Source organism: Drosophila albomicans, chromosome 3, assembly GCF_009650485.2.
Source record: "Drosophila albomicans strain 15112-1751.03 chromosome 3, ASM965048v2, whole genome shotgun sequence".
NCBI lineage: Eukaryota > Metazoa > Arthropoda > Insecta > Diptera > Drosophilidae > Drosophila > Drosophila albomicans.
Window position 1 is genome coordinate 4,509,665 of NC_047629.2, and position 20,564 is coordinate 4,530,228.

Here is a 20,564-nt window from a genome sequence, read left to right on the forward strand (position 1 = left end):
TAAACTTTGCGCGCCGGCGCGCCTGTTATTAACAGTTCGTACATTTTCGTTTCTCGTTTTTCGCGAACTTAAACCGCTTGGTACGCAAAAATCAAAGCAAAAGCGACTGCAATCAGCTGCGGGAACATGCATAACCGTTTCATTTGCCGACCGATTCGCTCATTTTAGCTTTTTTTGCAGAAGAAGAGCACAAGGTAACATGAAAAATGTTAAACAGCAGCGTAAAAAAGCATTTCACACTGGATAGCCAGCTCACTTGAGTAACAGACGTCGTCGAAGCAGTTCATTTGAGCATCTACAGCAAGTTTGCAGAAAAATATTAACATTTGACTTGCGCCGAGCAGGAAAGGAGCACCAAAAAGCACAGAAAGCAGCGCAGCAGCAGCAGCAGAAAAGTGCAAAAATATTGTAGTACGCTTACGGGTTTAAACGGTACAGTTACAATTGAGTTGTCAACCGTTACGGACGCAAGTTCTGATTAGGATCGTGAGTTACCTTCAATTGAAGCAAAAAACATAAAAAATACATGTTTTTAAAAAATTGAGGACTTCAAAAAAAAAAAATAAAATAAACGCTTCTCTACAAATTTCGTGAAATGCAAAAAAAAAAAATGTCTCAATATGAAAGCAAAATCAAGCCAGTTTTCTATATGTATCAAATAAAAAAAACGGGTGTTGCGCGCGTGTGTTTTTCGCATATTATATCGCACAATAGAAAACCCAAAAGCAAAATGCCAAAAAGCAAATGAGAAAAATAAAAACGCAAGATGAAAAAAATTCGGCGTTCGGCAAAGCAACAAATAGCAACAACAAATTGACACGGCGAGAACACAAAAAAAAGGAAAGAAAAAGTAGCGTCGACTACTGACGGACAGACGGAGAGAGACGGACTGAAAGAAACGTCAACGATTTTCGCCAGTCTCTCATTTCATTTGTTTCGCCGCTGTCGCCGGCAACGACGCTACTTCGTTTTTTTTTGACCCAGTCGTAAATTGTTGGTTGCCATTTGTTGTTGCTCCGTTTGAACTTAAAAAACTGTTTTTGAAGTAAATTGAATTTTAAAAAGCATCGTGTTTTCTGCTGTTTTCTTCACCATATTCTTCTTCTTGATCTTTTTGCAGTGTGTTAAAAGTTTTGCTTAAAATTCAAATACAAGTTAAACGTAGAACGCGCGTCGTTAACGTTAATTCCACTTTACACATACCAAAAAATATTACCACAGCAGCAGCGGCCTCAGCAGCAGCAGCGGATTAACATTTCTTTCTAAACACAACAAAAAACAAACCCAACTACAAAAATGGTAAGTACTCGCATTTGCTTAGACTTCCCCCATCACCTTCATTTTTTTTTGCATTGTTTACATTCAAATTGGAAATTTTGCAAACCTATGCAAATTGAAATTATTTCTTTCAATTTGTTTTCGGCAGATGTGATGAGGCTAATTATTAGGGTATTGTTTAAAAATGAGTCATTTACAATCGAAAACTCTAGATAAAACATTTTGTTATCATATTTGCACAGAATACGATTAGCTTGCCAACAAATCTGCAGTTCCTAGAAAGAGAAAATTTTACATTCTTAAATGATTTTGTATTAAACGAGGAATATTCATTACAATAGAGTTATTAACAGCAAACTTGAATTACTAGTTCCCTTAAATTATTTCAATTGCGATAGTTGTTACGAAGGGTTTGCTTCAAATGCAACCCCGACAATGCCACGCCCCTTTTGTTAATAGAATGCCTGAAGAACTTGAATACGCAAGCAGCTAAAACTCGTTATCAGCTTTGAGTTCTCTTCGTCTTCATTCCTTTATGTCAATGCAGCATCGTACCACAAACAAATGTGTGTGGGAATTTACCTTTATAGGTGTTTGTATCAAAAATTGGCTTTATTGCGATTATAAAAAACGCTAAGTAAGAAAATGTTTTTTCCCTTTGTCATTTTATTAGCCATATTTCAACTGCTCATAAATAGTTTTTATGTTATTGCACTAAATTTCATTTGCTTATCAGCCAAAAGTGTGATCAGCAACAACAGCAATTTGTCGCAACGGCAGCAAAAACAACAACAATGCCAACGGCTGTTCCAGCGACGCCGGCATTATTGGATTTGCTTTTTTGCGCTCTTCTTATTGTTCGTCCGTTTCGCTTTATTTACCGCAAAAAATTGAGGTTAGACGCGGCACGGAGAGAATGAAAGAAAAACGAAACAGCGAAAAATTCTTTAGCTTTTGGAATGTGTGTTATCGCCGCGTTGCTTTGCCGCGTTTATTTTGCTTTTTTGCTCTGCTTAACCGTTTCGTATGCACGAACAGCAGTTGCTCTCTGAGCCGAACCGATTCGTGCCGTTTGACTTGCGCTTTAGCACTCTCTCTCTCTCTCTCTCTGTATGCCTCTCTAGGCCGACTCGCATAACCGTTTCACACAGTTTTTTTTTGCCTGGTTCGCAGTCTCTGCACAGCGCATTCGTGTGTTATCAATTTTGCCTTTTGCACTGCGTCGGCTCTCTCGCCGTTCGTTGTCGGTTCGCTCATTTTTATCTGCGTGCGCTTTCTTTTGCGTTTTCGTTGTCATTTTCTCCGTTGCGCGGTCTCTCTTTTTCTCTCAGTCACTGTCGGTTGCGGCGTTTACGTTTTGTTGTTTTCTTCCATAACCGTTTCATTTGCCGCATTGCGGTTATTTTGCTGTTTCGCTTTGTGTTTGGCTTTTGGCTCTGCTGGCACGCTGCTTTTTGCTGTTGCTGGCTTGGCCATATTGTTGTTGCTGTTGTTTGCTCCACTTTGCCAACATTCGCCCAAGAATTTCATTGTAACGCGTCTGTATGTGTGTGTGCGGCGTGCAGCATAATGAAGAACGATTTTTGCCCCAGACGCCAAACGTGGCGACGTCGCCACATTAACCGCACATAATCCAATTTTTGTTGCCTTTTCTCTTTTACTTTTGGTTTTAGCGCTTGCTGCTGCTGCGTTTGCTTTTTGATAAGAAAATACAAGAAAATATTTGACCCATCCCCTTTTCCCTTGCACATTTCTCTGACAGCGGGCGTTGCTTAATTAAATTAGCGCTTTTTACAGCTCACGCAGAATGCAAACAGATTTTAATTAAAACAAATCGTTTTACGTGCTCAATATTTTGTTTTTCATTAAAGCGTGATTCATATTTCGCCCCATCTCTATTTTTCACATATTCTGTATATTTGTATGTGGATAAACAGAGCTTGATTTTCAAAGTTTGTTGACTGTGCGGCAGCATTATCTCATCAAACACTGTACAGCTGTATTATTTATTCACTTCCTCTCGCCTTATTTATGCAGTGAATAGCAGATTATGGTGTTTGAATGCTCCCTAAGTTTGATTCTATAGTATACTATACAGAATTTTTAATTTTAAATGCAAATGGGATATTTAGGATTATGGTATACTATATAGTATAGTACAAAGTGAATACTTCTTATCTTCTCACCATCGTAATTCATTTTTAATATGTATAGTTGCAAATTGTTTTAAATTCAGAGAATCTTTTAGTCGAACACTTTTTGAGTGCTTCACTTCTCTTTTTCGCTCGTGAGTCATTTGTGCTGAGTTAATCATAAGACAAAGCACATTTGTCTCGCAATTCACATTATTTCGGACTCGATTTCGAAATCGAAACTGAAGTCAGAATCCAGTTTATACTGGTCGATCGTCCATACTCTCTTTTTCAGACTTCGCACAGCGGCAACTTGTTTTGTTGTTTGTGTAAATACCGGCGAAAAGAGGATTTAACCAGTTAATCGAGCCTGCAAAAGAGAGAAATAATAGAAACCAATGCGAGAGAAAGCTATTAAAAGTAATGTTTATGCTTCATTTGAATCACATGTGCAATGTCTGAAATCTAAACACAAACACAAATACATGGGCAGGTGCCAATATGGAATAGCAAAACGGGGGGTGGGCGTGATATATATGGTTTGACAATTAGGTAGATTCCGTCACACCCATTGCCATTCAAGGTGGATGTTGCTGCCTGCCATTTAAAGCCGCGCTACTGACTGAGCTTTAAGCAGCTTTGGACTTAAGCAGTTAGTCATACAGTCATGACATAACCAGCTTACTAATGTGCACACAACTTTTATCGGGCCAAAGCGATAAGCCAGCAACAACCAAAATTCAACTCAAACCCCACACACACACACTCACACACACACTCGAACTGCAATCTTCTCGATTATTAAATATAAACCTTCCTTCAGCTTTGCAAATGTGTGTTTGCCATGAAATATCTGTTATATAAGTGATTTGTGCTCGCCTTGAAGTGCAGCTACGTGTGTAGTACAACAAGTTATAGTTTCTTGATTAGATAGCAAACCTTTCAACTTATCGACAAGTCTCCGAGTAACTCTCCACACATTCTTTCTCTCTCAACTGTTTACACCTAGAATAACATTTGAGTAATGCATAAAAATTGTTGGCACTTTGTGCGTCATCTAGTTTTGAGATTGCTCATAAATTTTCCCTTTTTTTTTATCGTAGAACAAATTTGTGCATTAGTTGTTAATTTTATTTGCCTAGAATGTGATCTCATGATTGTTTTCAAAACACATTTTATTGAACGCCATAATATAATATATATATTTTTGAAGTGCTTTATTTCTGACGTAGATTTAATAATTTAATCATAGTGGTTAGTGCTGTATAAGGGTGCATTATTTGTTTATTTGTCATTGAGCTTATCGCTTAGATTGCTTTTATATATACATGTATAGAGAGAGCTGAAGCGTAAGGAACATCTGTCAAAACAAATTAGACGCTTTGAATTGACACTTCAACAGGTCTAATAATGAATTTAGAGAGTAATTCGCAACAGAGCATTGCAACTTTTGCTAGGAACACATTTGGCGACTTCCCGAACCTTGTGTTCTGGTTTTGTGTATCCAAAAAAAAAAAAAAAAAAAAAATACAACTGACGTCAGCGAAACCTAACACCTTTCAGATAGAGATATGAGTACAATCGTATCACTAGATATGTGCATATATATACATATATGTATTTGTATTCGGTGGGTCTGTCTGGCGCCTTTTGTTATTTTGTTGAGTGCAAACAATATGCGAAATTATTCAAATGAATCCCAAAGTGCCGCTATTCTTTGACGTTCTGGTTCCGCGGCACAGACAACCTACGACTGTTTATGTATAGATCTCGTATCTTTGGGAGGGGACGCACTTTCCATTGTAATTTCATACATAACAAATAAAAAAAAAAAAAGAAAGGAAGGGAATAGTATGACTGTTTGTCTATTTGTCAGTTTCTCTTTCGGTTTTTTTCTGGCATTGAGCATAGATCAAGTCGTCATCGTCGCCTATGTCATCATTCATAAACACATCATAAAACCTGACAGCAATTAATTATCAGTTATACAAATAGAACTAAGAGTCTGTTCAATCAACAACTTAATTATGGTATTTATACAGAAGCTGAAATATAAGAGAATTTCAGTTGTCGCTGCAAATTAGCATTATCATTGAATTAATTCGCATCTCTTCTCGATTTTTACAGGCCGATCAGCTGACAGAGGAACAAATTGCTGAGTTCAAAGAGGCGTTCTCGCTATTCGACAAAGACGGTGATGGCACCATCACAACAAAGGAGTTGGGAACAGTCATGCGATCCCTGGGACAGAACCCCACAGAGGCTGAGCTCCAGGATATGATAAACGAGGTTGATGCCGACGGTAAGTTTGCCTTTTCCAATTCTACATTTTGTGATCCATTCGTGAACGTTGCAACTACGTTATGTAGGCCACTTGCAAAATGCTCTTTGAGATGTGTTCTCAAATGTTTTACACTTCCGACCATTTGGGTATTAGCATAACTGTTCTTTGATCGAAATGCTTTGATTGCCAAATTCTTGAACTAGTTTTTGTGTTTTGGGCTAATTGCTTTGAACCCTTTCCCCTAATTATAAACTGCTCTATTCAATCGGTCGTCAGTCTATTCTTAAAACAAACACAGCACATTCTGTAAATCCCACAGCTAAGAATTGAACAGATCAGGCAAAGAGACAGACGGACGGACAGACGGATGGACTGACAAACGAAACGAAATGAATTCTTTTTGTTTTCTCCTCCTTTAGTTTTTCTTGGCGATTGGCTAAAAATATGCAACAAAAACACGTCATAGCCATTAAAAATAGAAGACCAAAAATATTTGGCTCTTGTTCTGGCTAATGCTACGTGTAGTTGCTTTTGTTGGTGCTGTCAGAAATGCACAGGATTTTTGACAAAAGGTGGTTTTGCGGGTGAAATGGGGCGATGGGAAACGAGAATGTCTAAAAAAAAAACCGAAATATACTGATTTGTAGAAAATACAAATGTATTATAACTGAAATTAAGAGATTGACGCCGTGCGCCATTTCTGAAAATGAGAAGTCTTGACCAACATTACACTATATTCCCTCCCCTCTGGCCATCGGTTCGTCAACTTGAGGTTTTTCACCTTTCGCCAAAAACTACTCAACGAATTTGCAAGTTATTAGAATGAGGCAGCAGAAAAGAGCAAAGGGGGGGAGAGGGAAGTGAGGAAGAGGAATGCTCGTGTGGCTTTTTATATGTATTTTTAGCAATTGTGAAATGTGTCGAGAATATATCGCGCATTCGTTAATTTTTCCTTCGCTTTCGTTAAATTTTCACAAATTATAAATCACTTTTTTATTTATGTGCACACATACATACATACAAGCGCAACTGTTGGTGTGTTTGTGTGTGTTCCTGTTTCGCTTTCGTGCAGTTTCTGTTTGCATAATGCCCCAAAGCTCGACAATTAGCTTAAAAATAAAACATGCCCCACCCAAAGAGCAGCGCAACACCAATACAAACACCTCCTACACTTACACCAATATACATGCACACAAACACACTCACAAACAGGCGAGCGAAAGAAGAGCGAGCGACAAGTGTAAAGCGTAACAAGTAAAAAGTGCAAGGAGACGACGACAAAATTCCGAAAACCGAAATCAAGTCACCCACATCCGACAGTAAGAAGAAAACAACAAAAGCAACAGTCGCTACAGCTTCACTCTCTCTCTCACTCTCGCTCTCAACACGCCGAGAATCGCTGCAGAGGCTGGACGAGTGCTGCTCTCAAGGCAGCAGGCAGCGCTGCTGGCACTGTTACTTTTTCCTTTACACCCTATTCTTGTTGTTGCTGTCACAGTTATTGTGCTGCTGCTGCTGCTTCTGCTGTTGTTATTCCTCTTTGCACGTGCTAAATGCGCATGTGATGAAAAATCCAGGGCAAATTCTGCAAAAGTCTGCAAAGCAGAAGCACAGCGCATGCGTTTCAATTGCTATTAAGGACAACAAGCATATAAAACACGTGGATAGGTGGCAGCGACTTAGCTGAAGATGCTCTTTGGCAGGTGGGCGGATTTTGACTGAATGACTGACTGACTGGTTGAGCGAGCGATGTTTATCAGCAGCACATAACTAAAAATAGTTGCTTTGGCTCAAGCAGCACTTTAGAGGTTTTTAGTTCCTTTATAGCACCGCTCTTCAAGTGCATTTGTATGTGTTTTCTCATCTACATATGCAGCTCTGATGTGGTGTGTGTTTGAAACTGTTAGGATTCACTTAAGCTTTTTGTATGCTACGTTTTTAGCACGATGAAATTGTAGTTTTTTTTTTGTGTTTGCTAAGCTTATCTAACTCGGAATTTATAGAGTAGTATTCGATAGTTTGGGATAAAGGTTTAGTAAGGGATTGGATGAAAGATTTCACAAACTTAAATCCATAGCAATTTATTTATTCTCAGATAGATACTGATATAAATAAACTAAATACCCAAACTTCATTTTTTCTATTTTATATACATATGATATAATGTTTCCTTGCAATATTTGTACCTATTCCTATAGTGTTTTAATTAACATAAGTTGTATAAAAAGCATATTCACTTTGTGGGTTCAATTCTTATTTAAAGCAAAACTTAACCTTAAAGATTCATCGTTTCGTAGAAACTGTAAGCTTTGCCCTATTATTCACTTGGGTTATTCATGAGGCTCGACGACTAGTAACATGATGTTATAAGCGATTATATAGCTTATTTTACGATCTAAGCAGGCAAATGGCATTTCGTGCATAAAATTATATAAAATATATACACCTCCTATGGACTGTTTGAAATGCACAAAGATACACACACACGCACACACACAAACATGCACTTGCTTACACTCACGCCTCCTCACATAGACAACTCCCACACGCTCACATGGCCCAGTGGTAATTTGCTAGTCTTCTCTCTGAACAACAGACGGAAACATTAAACATTCATTACTTAAAATTTTGCTGGCGTCGCCTCAGTTGACGACGACGATGTCCAAAAACTGCAGCCGCATACAAACGACGCCATTAGTCGCCGGTCACTGTTTCCTCCCCTCCATCCCCCCCTCTGAGGCATTTGCAGTCACCACTTTGTACCGCAATGACGTCTGGAGTGTTGACAGAATTGCAAATAAAAATCGAGTTATGTATTTATACATATTTGTATGTAAATATATTTATAAAATAGTAATGCAAGTAAAGAGAATTCGAATGCGGTTAGATCTCAATCAAATATCCAAGCGAGAACCCCTATGTGTTATTTATAAAGAGTTGTTCCCCTTGCCCCGCTCTCGTTCCCGTTCCTGTTCTCTCTTCAAGCACACACAACTAAATTTAGCGTGCGAATAAGCGAGAGAGAAATGAAGAAAAATGAAAAAATCTTATTAAAATTTTAAATTGTCTGCAAAAATTTGCGCAACGTTGCGAATCGTCAAACGGGGCGCATCCCCGTGGTGCTTGTAAGAGGGGGCGTGAAAAGGGGAAAATAGTGTCTGGCGAAATGGAAACCAAAAACCAAAACACCAAAAGATATTGGCAGACATTGGCTCGCTGCTAGCTGCTGGCTGCTGGCAGCGAGCGTCTTCTTGGCCATCGTCGTCGTCGTCATGAGCCTTGTCAATCGTTTGTTAACGCCGACTGTCTAAAGCGCGTCTAACAACGTCTCGTTCAAGTATATTGGCCAACACAAATGGCAAAAATATTACGTCGGGGGAAATCCTAATGTTGGCCAATGCCGGAAAAGCCAAAAGCAGCAGCAGCAGCGACAGAGTTCGCGTCAAATGTTTTAAATATAGATTTTTATAAACAAGAGTGCGCCACACAGACCGATCGAAATAAAACTGAACCGATCCGAATTGAACCGAACCCGGTATTCCCCAAAAATTCTATAGGAAGCCAAGCAGCGTGATCGACTAAAAGATACTCTGTTAAACTTTCCATTTATTTTATTCTGAATACCAAGAAATTTCAATTCTTTAACTGGAAACAATTTATTACCTTATCCTAATTTTATTGTAGGGTATCCGCTAGTCTACATGATCTTTGTAGCTCTCCTTGATTATTATTTGTTAAGCGATTTAGTCCATTCAATATTATTAATATGAACTTCGATTAGGCGCACAATTTTTCCATTAGATTATTGGATTTTTATTCATTTTTCATTGTGCTAATTTATAAACATTGAAATGTTACCCATTGCGTACAAATCGTTTCTGCTTAAATTTGTTTTTTCGGATTTCTTTTTGTTTGTTTTTTGTTTCTTGCTTTTTTTTCTGAAAATCTCATTATTTATTTTGCCATTTGATGTGAATATAACGTGGTTGTTAATCGCCTACATTTGTATACTTATTGATTTGTATTTGAACTTAACAAGAGCAAGGGCAATAATTACACAGAATTTGGGCTATTAAATGTGATGGCAAAGCATTAATTTCACATTTCGATTTTTAGTAATTTTGAGGTGTGTAATACAATAAGTGAACTGTTTTCAATGTCATATATATTATAGTATATAATGAATATTATAGTATATATATTACAGTATATATTATGAATATTATATGGTATATAATTAATATCATAGTATATCATATATATACAGTATATAATTAATATGTATTATAGTATATCATATATATTACAGTATATATTATGGTATATAATGAATATTATAGTATATCATATATATAACAGTATATATTATAATATATACTGAGGACAAAGATCAAGTGTTTATGCAACATTTGTTCAAAGTTTAAATGGGAAAACTTGCCGGGACATCAATGAAAACAAGTCTCAATCTTAAGTGTCTGGGCTATGCCATTATCATAAAATTATATCTCAAATATGACCCATGCTCCATTTATTCAAGTTTGCAATGTGATGGAGAACAACTATTAGTTAGATATATGTTATAGAATTGGGCTTCTGGCAGAAAACAGAAGTTGGCAAGAGAATGAGAGAGTCAATAACAATTAAGGTCTCAGTGTGGGGCAAAAGTTTTCTGGTTTATCAAAAGTTTTTTTTTATTTTTTTGTGTTATGGAGAGTGAGCCATAAAAATGTGAAGCAGCCCAACAGCAACTGAAAAGCGGAAAACTATTCACAAACTTTAAACAGAAACTTTTTCAATTAGTCTAACGAGAAATTCGGTATCCTCTCCTCTCTATATATTCGTTTCGTTGTGGTCTTGAGCTGCGGGATGAACTTCAGAATTCCAACGTGTAAGCCTGACTGGCTTAGCAAACTGCTACTGTGGCTTATCTATGGGATGGCAAAGTTATCAATGCTGCCACAATGTTGCGCATACGCCACGTGTGCCACATGATAAAAAGATGAATATAAAGAAAGCCGAAGGGGAAGGGGGGCGACGAAGAAGTCATGAAAAACTAATCCGTGGCTTAGACAAATATAAAAGCATACCTGATTACGGGCTGGCCCAGGGATTTCTCACAATGTGTGGCCCTAAAGGGATTTGTGAGTCAGTTTATTACGAGAGCGTGATATAATAAAGAGAAATGTTTGACTCGTAAATTACCCCTGGGGGCAAATGTTGAAATGTTGATGGAAATGAATATTTATCACAATTCAGAGAAACGGACATTTAAGAACACTTCTGTGACTTATACAGAAGCAATGTTTAGCAAAGAAAAGCGTGATTTAAGAACACTTCTGTGAAAGAATCAAAAGTGTGATTTAGCATTGAAGATGAAATCAAAGAGATTTCTGGAAAAGACGTTGCAACAATACGAGAATGGATCAGAATGTATTGGAATTGTATTATATTGAAAAGTAATGTGTAAACTAATTGCATTTGCTTTCTTTTCCAGGTAACGGTACAATTGATTTCCCAGAATTCCTTACCATGATGGCACGCAAAATGAAGGACACCGATAGTGAAGAGGAAATCCGAGAAGCCTTCAGAGTCTTCGATAAGGACGGCAACGGCTTCATTTCAGCGGCCGAATTGCGTCACGTGATGACAAATTTGGGAGAGAAATTAACAGACGAGGAGGTCGATGAAATGATCCGCGAGGCTGATATCGATGGTGATGGTCAGGTCAATTACGAAGGTAAGCGCATCATAGTCTCCTCTTCCTTCTCCTTCTGGTTCACCTCATTTTCTTCTTCTGTCAATCCTACTTTTTCACACTCGCTAAGCGGCTTACCTATATGCGTATATACATATGTATGTATGTGAGATGTCGCGTGTCGTCGTGTCATGTCATTCCACTAATTGGATATTCTCACAACAGTTGTTGGCTTTGATAATTGCCAGCCATCTAGCTGTATACAATTCACTTGTGTGCTATATTACGTATACGTACTGTATGCTGACAATTAGTCAAAATATTTCGATTTAATCATATATGTGCATATACAATTGACACTTGCTTTTTGTGTCATTCATTACTTTCTAAATTTTCTATATTCTGATTCATTAGTCGCATTCAATGCGTAACCAAAATGTTATTCTATTCGCTTTTCTTTGCTATATCATACTGATGGTATACCCTGTAATTAATAGATATCTATATATATCGTCTAGTACAAATAATCAGTTTATATACTATATATAATTTGCCAATTTCAACGAATAATTCTTCGTTCTTTTTTTCACAAAAAGGGAATGGCTAATTCGATCATTTCATTTGATTGCTTTGTATTCCTCGAAAACTTTTAATTGCTTCGAAATTGAATAGACAATTGTGGGAAATAGAGTGAAAACAGGAAAAAAAAACGTAATACTATTAGTGAAAACAATTGCAAAGGCAATACACATATGTTGATTCAAGGTGCTAAGATATCTGTTCATACACCTCCAAAAATATATAAGTCCATTGCTTTGATTGTACTTTGAGAAAAACAAACTGAAATAATGAGCCCCTATTTGTGGTGTTCTTCACTATTCACTCACTCATTATCTCATTTGTTCGCTCACTCGCTCTGTTGTTGTTGATGGCAATCAAAATCGGACTGATACAAATCTAGAACTATGTATAATATATACTCGCATTGTGTGTATGTCTTTCTGTCTGTCTGTCTGTATGTCTTATACACATTCAATATAACGACTACATCTCGCGTATCCGATTTAAGCAATGTGTGCCTCAAGTTCAAATAAAAATCGTTTGGCGCAAATCTTGGCGGATCAGATAGATTAATCACAAGCAATTTATGAACACCCAACATAATGTGAAACAATATAAAAATAGGTTCGTTTCTTGGGAAGAGCAAAAAGTCAAGAAGTGAGACAGCAAATTAGGAATAACACTTGATTCTAGATTAGGAAGTAAATGTGTCATAATTGTCATAATCTGAACACTTCGAATGCCATAGAAAAAAGTGTTAGTTGGAAACAAGCAAAAGTTTGGCATGATAAGAGCGCACACCTTTAAATATTGATAATAGTTTCAAGGTGTTTTAAGGCTAACCAAACTGTAAAATATCTTATCTTATAAATTGTTTAATGGTCATATAATGCTGTATATTTCCATTTCAATGTGTGTTGAAAAAATTAGGCAATTCTTCAGTAAAACTTGGAGTTCAGATTGTAGCTCTAATCTACAGTTATAAGAAAGATCTCAATTGATAAAAACATATTTAGTCTGAATGTCAGACGACTTTCAATTAAAATGAAATAAATATTGTGCAATAAGAATATGCGGAGAATGTCGACTAAGAACAATAATAATAACTGCTAACAGGCAATTTGCTGAACATTGACCGATCTATATATATATACACATATATTAAGAAGAGTATACCTATGTGTATGTGTGTGAAATGAGCATAATATAAATAAATGCGAGTTGCCATTTGCTTATTGCCAATTAACCAAAGTCTCTATTGTTGTCTTGTCTCTCGTTGGGCTGGCAACGGGATCGGCGGGTGCGGGGGCTATATCGGACCACCGGGGCTCTCGGGGGTGAGCCCGGAATGTGAAAATTATATAGCACAAACAATGGGCCGGACCCGGCAGACCCCGAAAACAACTGCTGTCGATGGTGTTGGTGGTGTAGATGAGTATGGATGTGTGTGGATGTTGGGATGAGACTTACTTTGGCCATTCGCCAAATATAAAAATGTTGTCAGAATAAGAATAAGCGAACAGCAACAGAACAGAACAAACGTAAGGAAAAGAAATTAAAACAAAAAGAAACGCAAGTCAAAAATCAAATAAAATGTTAAGCAAAATACAAAAGAAAAACAAATTCAACATTAGCACAGAAGCGCGGCGAAATAAAGTACATACATATTAACAGCAAAAGAAAAATACAAAAAAAAAAAAAAGAATTATAGAAAAAGAGTGTGAAACACACGCAGACACATACCACTGTGCACATATATACTATCTGCATTGAGCTGGCGAATGTAAACAAAACGACGAAAGATAAACAGCAGAACCACAAAACACGAAAACCATTCAAAGTAGATATCGGGCTATGCGAAAAACTATAGAAATTCGAATAAAAATACATGAAAATTGGCCTAAAAATATATATATATAAAAACGAGCGCCGAATACTTTCCCATCTCTAGTACGCAGCTCACTTTTCTATATCAAAAGAGTTGCGGTGTTTTTTTGTTTTCTGTTAATTGCGACCCAACCCCGACAATAACATTCGATCCATTAAGAAATTTGATCAAAAATGTGCTAGAAAATAATGTCAAGGAAGGAAACCGAGCCCATGCCCAAAATCGGTTCCAACCCCAAAAACTATTCGCGGAAACTCATTTCTGGGTTGGGTTCGGGAAAAATAATCGAGGTAAAAAAGAAAAGGGTTGAGGTAGATTTGCATATTTGCAGAAGGTTAAGGATAAGAGTATAACAATATAAATGCCTTAGGGCGTGCCCCTTGAACTTTTGCATACGAATGAATAAATTGAGAGTTGCGTTTCTGGTTATAATAACGTTTTATTTTTAAGTTTTTATTGGACAGAAAAGAACTCTTTATTTTACGAGCTCTTTTATAGGTGTGGAAGCAAAGAAGGAGCAGCTATAATTTTGCCTTTCCTTTCCCAGTTGAAAGAACTTTGGGCGTGAGAAGAATGAACAATGAAAATTTCGTATAATATTCTTGCCAGTGGTATATTTATTTATTTACTGAGTATATTCATCCATAAATACTCTTTAAAAGAAAACAATGGCAAACCCATTGTTGCAGACAGCTTCATTTACTCGGCTATTGATGATGATGATGTTACATTGTGCCGTTAATTGTCTGTCCACCCACTTAGCACCTGCAGCAATCAAGGTGCCATGTGACGCGATGCGTCGTAGTTGGTAGATTGTTGGTCAAGAGGCCACCGTTATTCACCACATGCTGCAAGTATTTAAAAAATGCGCCGCAAACTGCGAATGAGAAATAATTGCATCGTCGAAATGACACAGAGACAGGGACAGGACAGACGAGACCAACAACTATACCCTATACCCTATATCCAATCAGCTGCAGATGCAAGAGCGTGAGACACATGACATGGGAGGAGAGGGGGTGCACAGGCTGTCACTTGTCTATTTATAGCAGCTGCATGCAAACACCTGATAAATCGGGTACGCGCTCGCTCACTTCGAGGAAGCGTTTCAGTGGCCAACGCTGCGAAGAGAACGTTGCCAATTTGGCATCAAGTTCTCGCCTCCCCCCTCGCCTCTTTTCGCACGAGGTTCGCCCTCTGATTGCACCGATGATGTGCAGCTTTTATCTAGCGAAAAGCAATTTTATCGCACAATGAGACCCCCGTCGACCCCCGTTCCATTCACTAAATTTCTTTTGTTTGCCCTTTGCCATGATTCACTTTAGACCAAACTGCAAAATTTCCAACATCATAATTTGGTTTTTTTCTTTTCTTCGGAACTTGTTTGAACTGTTTCATCTAAACGTTCATGCGCCCATAAATTTCATTTAGCTTCTGACGCGTCTGGCAGCGCAGCTCGTAAATTGTTCCCTGATATTTTTTTAATGGCTAAGCGTGATCAGCACAACACTCTTCGTCAACCAAAAAAATCTTACTAATAATGCGGATTGATGGAAGTGTTAAAAGAAAAATTGTCATAAGCATTTTCATAAGCCACATATCATCATGTTAAGGGTGTTCTATCCCCTATTTCTCCAATCTCTTTTCATACAGAAACTTTCTTTGTAATCTTTCTAATCATGATTTCTCTCTTTACTCTCTTTGCAGAATTCGTGACTATGATGACATCGAAGTGAAGCGTTAAATTATTTCTTTTTAAGCCTTTCTATTTTTTTAAGATGTTGACGAAGACTGTAGCTGTGCGCAATGACATCGCGCCACGCTGTTGCTATGGACCCCAGTAAAAGATCTTAAAAAAAAACAACAAAGAGTTAAGCAAAAAACATAAAAATACAAAAACAAGAAGAATATAAAACAAAAGCAAAAACAACATTTAAGAAACTTAAAAAAGAAAAACTTACACTTAAAAACAAAAGAAACAAAGTAAAAAAGAAAAAGCAAGAACATTTAAACAAGCAAGAAATGAGAAAAAAAAACCCCAGAAAAGATAAAGATTACATGAAAATTATAATAAATAAAAACACACACACACTTAATTTTAATTGAAAAAAACAAAAAAAAACAAACAGCAGTCAAGAAAAAAAGTCGAAGAGAAAGAAAGGAAAACCCAACAACAACAACAACAAGCAGCAAAACTTAATGAAGTCACCGTTTAAACATAAATGAACAACAACAAAAAGCATGTTATAAGTAATACAAAAATTAAAACTATTACACTTAAAAATACTGGCATAACACCACCACACACACTAGAACAACAACAAATCAAATTCAATCACAACAACAACAACAGCAATAACAACTTTTTTGAGTGGCCGCATCAATTGAGAAAAGCAAAACATGCAAAGCAGCGCCCTCTATGGGCCAGCAGCGGGGCAAAGCAGCGCCATCTGGAGACGGAGGCGACAGCAGCAACGGCTAACTGTAAAAATAAATTGTTTCAAAATATAAACAATACTTGTCGAATTCAAATGCAAAAATAAAGGCAAAACACGAAATAATTAAAACAAAACAAAAAAAAAAACAATATTTGTAATTTTTGCGATAATGAACAACAAAACTGACAACGTTTATATAGACACCAACACCAACAACACACACACACACACAAACAACACTCACACTATTACACTTACATTTCACACTCACACAGATACACGCATGTCAAAACAACAACCAGAAATAAAATATATTATAAATACAACATATATATATTATAAATAATGTAAAATCAAACAACAAATTCTTCTTATTAAATTATATTTAAATTTAAAATTAATAAATATAAAGAAACAAACAACAAAAAATAAATAAAAATTATGAAAAAAAAAACAAAAAACGAAAACAAACCAGCTACAAATACATTTTCGATATAAAATTAAATTAAAATGAAGCTATGATATAGTACATGCATGTAGATGTATATATATAAGAATGCGCTCTAAATATATGCATATATATCGTATGTATTATGCTCTGGCTGTTAGGAGAGTCCAGCTTGGCGCGCAGAGGAAGAAGTTCGGTTCATAAGTATGATGACGATAATGATGATGATCATGATCATGATTAGGAATGTAGGCAAACTGAGTGGAAGGGCTTTTGTGGCAGCTTTACCAAAATTTGTAGCGCATTTACGAGCATATATCTATGACTTAATGTATGTGCAAGAACTACACAATTCTGTAGCAATTAAGAGGCAGCAAACGCAAGTTAAAACTATTAACTAACCTATGAAATAAATATATATATATATATCGATAACATAAATATAATGAGAAAAAAATTAACATAATTTTATTATAATGAATATACAAATTAAATATTTATGTGCGGAGCAGAGGCGAAGAGAAGAGGAAGAGAAGATTTCATCAAACACACACATAATAAATAAATTGAAACGAAACGAAGAGACAACAGCAAACTAGACAAAGACGAAGAAGAAGAAGATGATAAAGAAGCAACAACAACAGCAGCATAAATTTACAATATACATATATATATATATATATTTACAAATAAAATATTATATTATGAACAAATCTAGACAAAAACGAAAAGAAAGCAGCAAAAAAAAAACTAAACAAAAACCTAAAGCACAGCAAAGACATTTGTCGCAAAATCGTACTTATAAGGCAAAAAGGCAAGCAAATGCAATATATCCATGTATATATATATGATTATATATGTGTGTGTGTGCATACCAATACATGCATATATAGCAATATATGTAAGTGCGGATATGTGGCTTTAGCATAAGTGAGCTTTTTATCGATTAACCAACCGAATCCTAAAATCGCAGCAGCTTTACTCCGAGCACTGGTAAGCTAAAGATAAACGGAAAAGGGAAAGTAAATGAGAATAAAGGAAGGATAGGGAAAGAAGTTTGAAGGTGCGCAAAAGCCACAGCTCGACTAAGTCTATAAAGAAGTAATAAATATCAAACTGATCACAATTGTACCAAACTTGGGTTAACTTGGCTTTAATTTAATTTCATATCGAAAACGTTTTTTCCTTGTTTCCTTTTTAAATCACTTTGCTTGTTTCCCTCAGCTATTGTTGCTATTGTTGAAAGTCTTCTAAATCTACTATCTACACACCCACACACACATTCACACTACATAGACACACACACAAGAACCACACCAAGATTTGCACTATCTGTCCCATCTTTCGTTTCACTCTTCTCCACTGCATAGATCAACTGTGAGTATAATATATAACACTATATTTTATAATATGTTGTAAGTTTGGTGTGGAATACCTTATATATATTTACATATATATATATATATATAAATACATATAAATAATGGTTAAACATATATCATTTTTATTCGCTTGATCTTTTGGAACGAGCTCGTTGAGTTCCACGAGCAAACAAGAACAACAAAAACAAACACCATGCAAAATCAACTTTTCTATAACTTTTTTTAAACAAAAAAAAAAACCAAAACAAATGAAAATGAAATGATATGATATAAAAAAATTTTGTAGCGAAATTTGTGCAAATTTTAAAACCAAAATTAAACTAATGAAAAAACTTATTGCAAACAAAATGAAAGGTCTCTATAACACTTATAAAGGGAAAAACCAAAAACTCTAAACTTAAAATTAACTTTAATTAACAAATAAACAAAAACACGAATTTTTCTAACTAACAAAACAAAAAAAAACAAAAATCAAGATTGGAGATTGAAATGAGACAATTGCTTAAGTGACAACAAATAATTGTATTTGTACACGAAAAATTGTCAAACAAATGTATTTATTTGAATCGATTGAGCAACTCTCACAACTTTAAACAAAATTTGTCAACAAACCTCGACGAAATTTCCAATGCAAATTGCAAAAAGTTAACAAAAGGCATTGAAATGAAAACGTAAGAAAAGTAAAGGAAGTTGTCCCGAATTGAATAATTTAGCTATTTTGCCTAACAAAAGAACTAGAAAAAAGCAAATGCAAAAAGAAACAAATATAAAATACAAATGCAACAAACAAATTGTGTTAAATATTTATAAACTCATTTGCAAAATGTTAAAATTTGAGCAAAACTAATGATATTACAATATTTGCCGGCATATAACTACATACATACTATATATATATATGTATATATAATCTTATATATACTCATATATATATTTATGAATATATTGTAAAAGATTGAGAAAAAGAAAATCAACAAACAGCTAAACAAACAACAGGAACATTACAAAAAAAAAAATCTTAAAAAAAATACACAAACATTTTAAAAACCTCGAAACAAAACAAACAAAATTGTCGTTTTCTTTTATTCCTATATTTTCATCTGATTCGTCATGCCTTGCAGAGGGTATACATATATCTGAACAATTGAAGTTAATTTAAGATCCCTCATTAGCATCACGGAAATTGCAATATGGTATGGCGAATTTTGGAGGCTTTAAATTACTGAGAATTGCAAAATACTATAAAATAAATCGAAGTGAACTGAAGATATATAATCTGCAAGGGTATTACGAGTTTGCACTAATTTATTGTTTTCTTTTTAATGGGCTTTTCATTCGGAATAATACAACCTTTTACAGAATCAATATGTTTACTTGTATCTTCTCATTCCGTCATCGATCGCAGCATTAATTTATATTTACCGTTTTTAAACTGGAAGCGCTATGAGGATTGCTATGGATTGAACATATTTAGGAGAAATAGAGCCGTATTTTGGATGCAATATATTTATGTACATAAATTAAAAATGCATAATTCCCCAACAATAATAAAAAACAAACGAACATTTTAAATTTATAGGGCCTACAAGAGACCTTTTAAGTTTCATGAAGATTGATTTTGTATTTGACTGTTTAATAATATTAGTTATTAACTACTTAATAACTTATTAAACATTAAATTAAACATTAAATGCTGTTCATGATTTGTAGATATTTTGTGGAATCAGTCCCCAAGTTATGTGTGCACTTATTTCACACTTTATTATTGCAAATATTATTTACACGCCTAAATAATTTTGTGTATATATAATAAAATCAAAACTTTAATAAAAAATAATTGAGTATGGCATTATGTTGGTCTGAAATTTTTAGATTTAAAATAAATATTACTATTAATATTAATTTTCAATGAATAACATAATAATATTTAAGACATAATTAAATTTATATTCACTTCATTCTCTATTTCAACGAATGCCTAAATGTAGGCAACACTTTTTGTAAATTAAGATATTGATCATTTCGATTCTTTTGGATTTTTATTTCGTAATCTTTAATGTTCTTTCTTGTGTGTCTATGCGTTACAGAACGAAAATGAAAGATCATAATTAAAACTGCACAATATTCGCACAAAATAATCGAAATTCGAAGACAAATGAATTTATGTTAAATCCAAGCGCTATAAAAGATGAACAGAGCTGCTTCAAATTTCATTATTTTTCTATTCCAGAAATTAAAGGAACATCTAAAAAGGATTGAACTAATAAAAGTAAAGCAAGTGAAATTTCAAGAGTCCATTTAAATTTTATTTTGTAATATATAATTTGTATAACGTAATTCACTATAAATAATATATAAATAAAATATACACCAAAATGATAATTAAGTGAAACGCAATACCTAAAGCCATAAATAAAATTAAAAAATAAAAACAAGACCATATTTAATATTAATTCTA

At 35.1% G+C, this 20,564-nt stretch overlaps 1 protein-coding gene across 2 annotated transcripts; it reads left to right on the plus strand.

Moving 5' to 3' along the window:
- Positions 1-308: 308 nt before the first annotated feature.
- On the plus strand, positions 309-16,466 carry LOC117567039 (calmodulin). Of its 2 annotated transcripts, XM_034246747.2 has the most exons (5): positions 309-486; positions 1,121-1,299; positions 5,538-5,712; positions 11,189-11,431; positions 15,546-16,466. In XM_034246747.2, the coding sequence occupies exons 2-5, from the start codon at positions 1,297-1,299 to the stop codon at positions 15,572-15,574; spliced, it is 450 nt and encodes a 149-aa protein (XP_034102638.1). In that variant the 5' UTR covers positions 309-486; positions 1,121-1,296; the 3' UTR covers positions 15,575-16,466. The 2 variants fall into 2 exon arrangements, with proteins under 2 accessions (XP_034102638.1, XP_034102640.1); XM_034246749.2 differs by lacking the exons at positions 309-486; positions 1,121-1,299 and adding an exon at positions 5,346-5,440.
- The last annotated feature ends 4,098 nt before the right edge of the window (positions 16,467-20,564 follow it).

Excerpts from the sequence above, each read along its gene's own strand:
- LOC117567039 (XM_034246747.2), top strand. Across the intron at positions 5,713-11,188 it reads AAACGAGGTTGATGCCGACG|GTAACGGTACAATTGATTTC; the intron begins GTAAGTTTGCCT and ends TTTCTTTTCCAG. Across the intron at positions 11,432-15,545 it reads TGGTCAGGTCAATTACGAAG|AATTCGTGACTATGATGACA; the intron begins GTAAGCGCATCA and ends CTCTCTTTGCAG.